Source organism: Malaya genurostris, chromosome 3, assembly GCF_030247185.1.
Source record: "Malaya genurostris strain Urasoe2022 chromosome 3, Malgen_1.1, whole genome shotgun sequence".
Lineage (NCBI taxonomy): Eukaryota > Metazoa > Arthropoda > Insecta > Diptera > Culicidae > Malaya > Malaya genurostris.
In genome coordinates this window covers 280,347,171-280,349,602 of record NC_080572.1, presented here as the reverse complement: position 1 = coordinate 280,349,602, position 2,432 = coordinate 280,347,171, and the positions used below count along the sequence as shown (strand labels likewise).

At 48.1% G+C, this 2,432-nt stretch overlaps 1 protein-coding gene across 1 annotated transcript; it reads right to left on the bottom strand.

The window, feature by feature from the left end:
- Positions 1–389: 389 nt before the first annotated feature.
- Positions 390–1,775, bottom strand: LOC131438690 (serine protease inhibitor A3N-like). The gene is made up of 2 exons (XM_058608864.1): positions 1,551–1,775; positions 390–1,491 (listed from the first exon to the last, which is right to left on the bottom strand). The coding sequence occupies exons 1-2, from the start codon at positions 1,662–1,664 to the stop codon at positions 418–420; spliced, it is 1,188 nt and encodes a 395-aa protein (XP_058464847.1). The 5' UTR covers positions 1,665–1,775; the 3' UTR covers positions 390–417.
- Positions 1,776–2,432: the final 657 nt, after the last annotated feature.

The window sequence follows — 2,432 nt, the reverse complement described above, 5'->3', positions numbered from 1 at the left end:
CACAGGCGAAACATGAGAGCTTGTCCGGAGCTTCATCCGATCCCAGAGGTTTCGATCTGTGCGCTCCGTGTGCAGGTGTCCTACAGACTCGATGGCGCCGGACTGCATTCCATAAAAGTTGAACGCTTTTGTTTTGTTATTCTTCTCGCGTCTTCGCTTTTACGTTCGATCTTCGTGATCTTGGACTTTACGGGGCGAGTTCTTCGGCGGCTGCCAGCAAACTGGTTCCCCAACCCCCCGGAGACGACTCCGGTTGAGACGAGAAAAGAATTTTTAAAACGATCAAATCAAGTTATTCTCGCCATGCACAATTGCTTTGTCTCGATGACCAGGAAGCAGACCAACGTGTTTTCGAATGACTTGTTTCGGAATCTAAAAAAAAAAGATGCTTTTGAAAATATCTCTCGTTCATCTATTTTAAACTTCAACCAAGTTGTCCGGTTTGTACAGATGGCCCATGAACAGAATCTGTTTATTGGTTTTCTTCACGATCACAAATAGGTACGATCGGGCCACCACATACTGGTAGACGGCACTTCGTTTCCGAAAACTCCGAACCATCGTAGCACCGCCGGCGTCTGCCGTTTTTTCGTAAAAATGAATACCCGCCCGATGTATCACAGTGTCCAGCGAGGAGTCCAGATCCTCGAACACCCGCAGTTCCCGCAGCTTAAACAACACATCAAGTCCCATCGTGTGCTTCAGGAAATCCGTTGCATTGAACTCCGACTCTATGGTAAACAACGGCACCGTAATCTCGGCACGTTTCATAGAAAAATGTGCCTGAATTGCATCGAAATGTCCCGGTTCCAGTGCTTTCATGATCGTCTCCAGCGAGGCGTCCCTATCCGGAAGCATAATCCACATGACAGCATCGCTGGATTTCACAAACGGCAACTCCAGCACCTCAATCTCCAGTTCCGGTATTCGAGAAAAGCGGAAATCTCCTCGCTTGAACATCGTTATGGTCGAGTACAGTTTCTCGATCATTCCACTCCAAAATTCCCGCGGACTCGTATCATTCGGATTGAAGGCATTCGCAAACGGTGGCTTAAACGATGCCGCACAAATTTGCGCCATCTGCAGGTGCTTCGGAATGTAATCCAAACTGACCAATTCACTCACGACCCGATTGGTGTTGAAGTTAGCGAAATGATTCACCCGGCGAACCACTCCCTCCCGCTGACCGAAGTCGAAGTACACGATGGTGGTGTCCAGATCTTCCTTCATCACATCCCTCATGTGCACATCGACATCTCGGAAACCGTTCACGACAATCCGGTTCCTCATCCGAAACCCATCGCCTTCCCCACCGAGCATGTAGTGCAGTTCCTTCTGATTGGTTAAAAACTCGGTGAAATTTTCCGGTAACGCGAAAACCTCTCGCAGTCGTTCCTGTGTCGCACCCGTTGCAATCGCATACAACATTACGATACTGTTGCGCAACACAAACGGTGCTACAATCACATTACGCTCCGAATCGAAGGCGGCCTTGAAGTAGCAGAACAATAAAAAACATTGTAAATATCGCAGATCGACCGTCAATTTACCTTGTAAACGTTCAGACTGAAGTTGGTGTCACCGTACGGGAACCGAAGATGACCACCGTGGCAGCTGTTGATCATCGCGGCGAAAAACGCCGTCCATCCAAGAACTTGCCACATCGCCTACGGTTGGGGCGAGACAGAAACGCACTTGCACTACCGGAGAACGGTTACTCCGTACTGACCACACTCTCGGCCAGCGATATCAGCTGTCGAAGTGCGCCCGAGAACTGATAGGGCCCGATTATGACGCAGACTAATAATAAAACAACAACAAATGAAAAGAAAAAAAAAACAAAACATCACGATGCCTCACAGACTACCGGGCTACGATGATTGGTAATCTCTGGCCGGGGTCGAATCGAGTTGGGTGTGAATCTGTTTTATCAATTGTGCCGACGACATCTAGTCCCTGCAATTCCGGACGGATAGTGAAGTGAGTGCCGTGCCGTTGTCGGTTGCCAGTTCTGGGATCGATTCGTTGGTTCGTTTCTGGTATGATCACATAAATTCGAAGACATTTCTAATCATTGTAGTTGAAGTTACATTGGAAACAACCTCATTACTGCCCAGTGACGTCACTGGCCATAGTTTGTAATTTTTAAGCTGGTACTGGTATATTTGTACACCGACGGATTGCCGCAGTCGCCTACAGCTACAGTGCGAAATTGGGGATCGGATCAATTGAGCCAACACGTTGGAGAGAACAAGGGTTAAAAATAGAACTCTGGAACGATCTAATTTCAGGTCAGCGCCGCACTGATGATGAGCAGGATGATGATGGTGACGATGACGATTGTGTGATAGGAGATGGATGGGTTCAACAAACCGCTGATAATACCGATCAAACTGATTCTGACCTTGGGGACAATATTGTTGAGAGCAGCC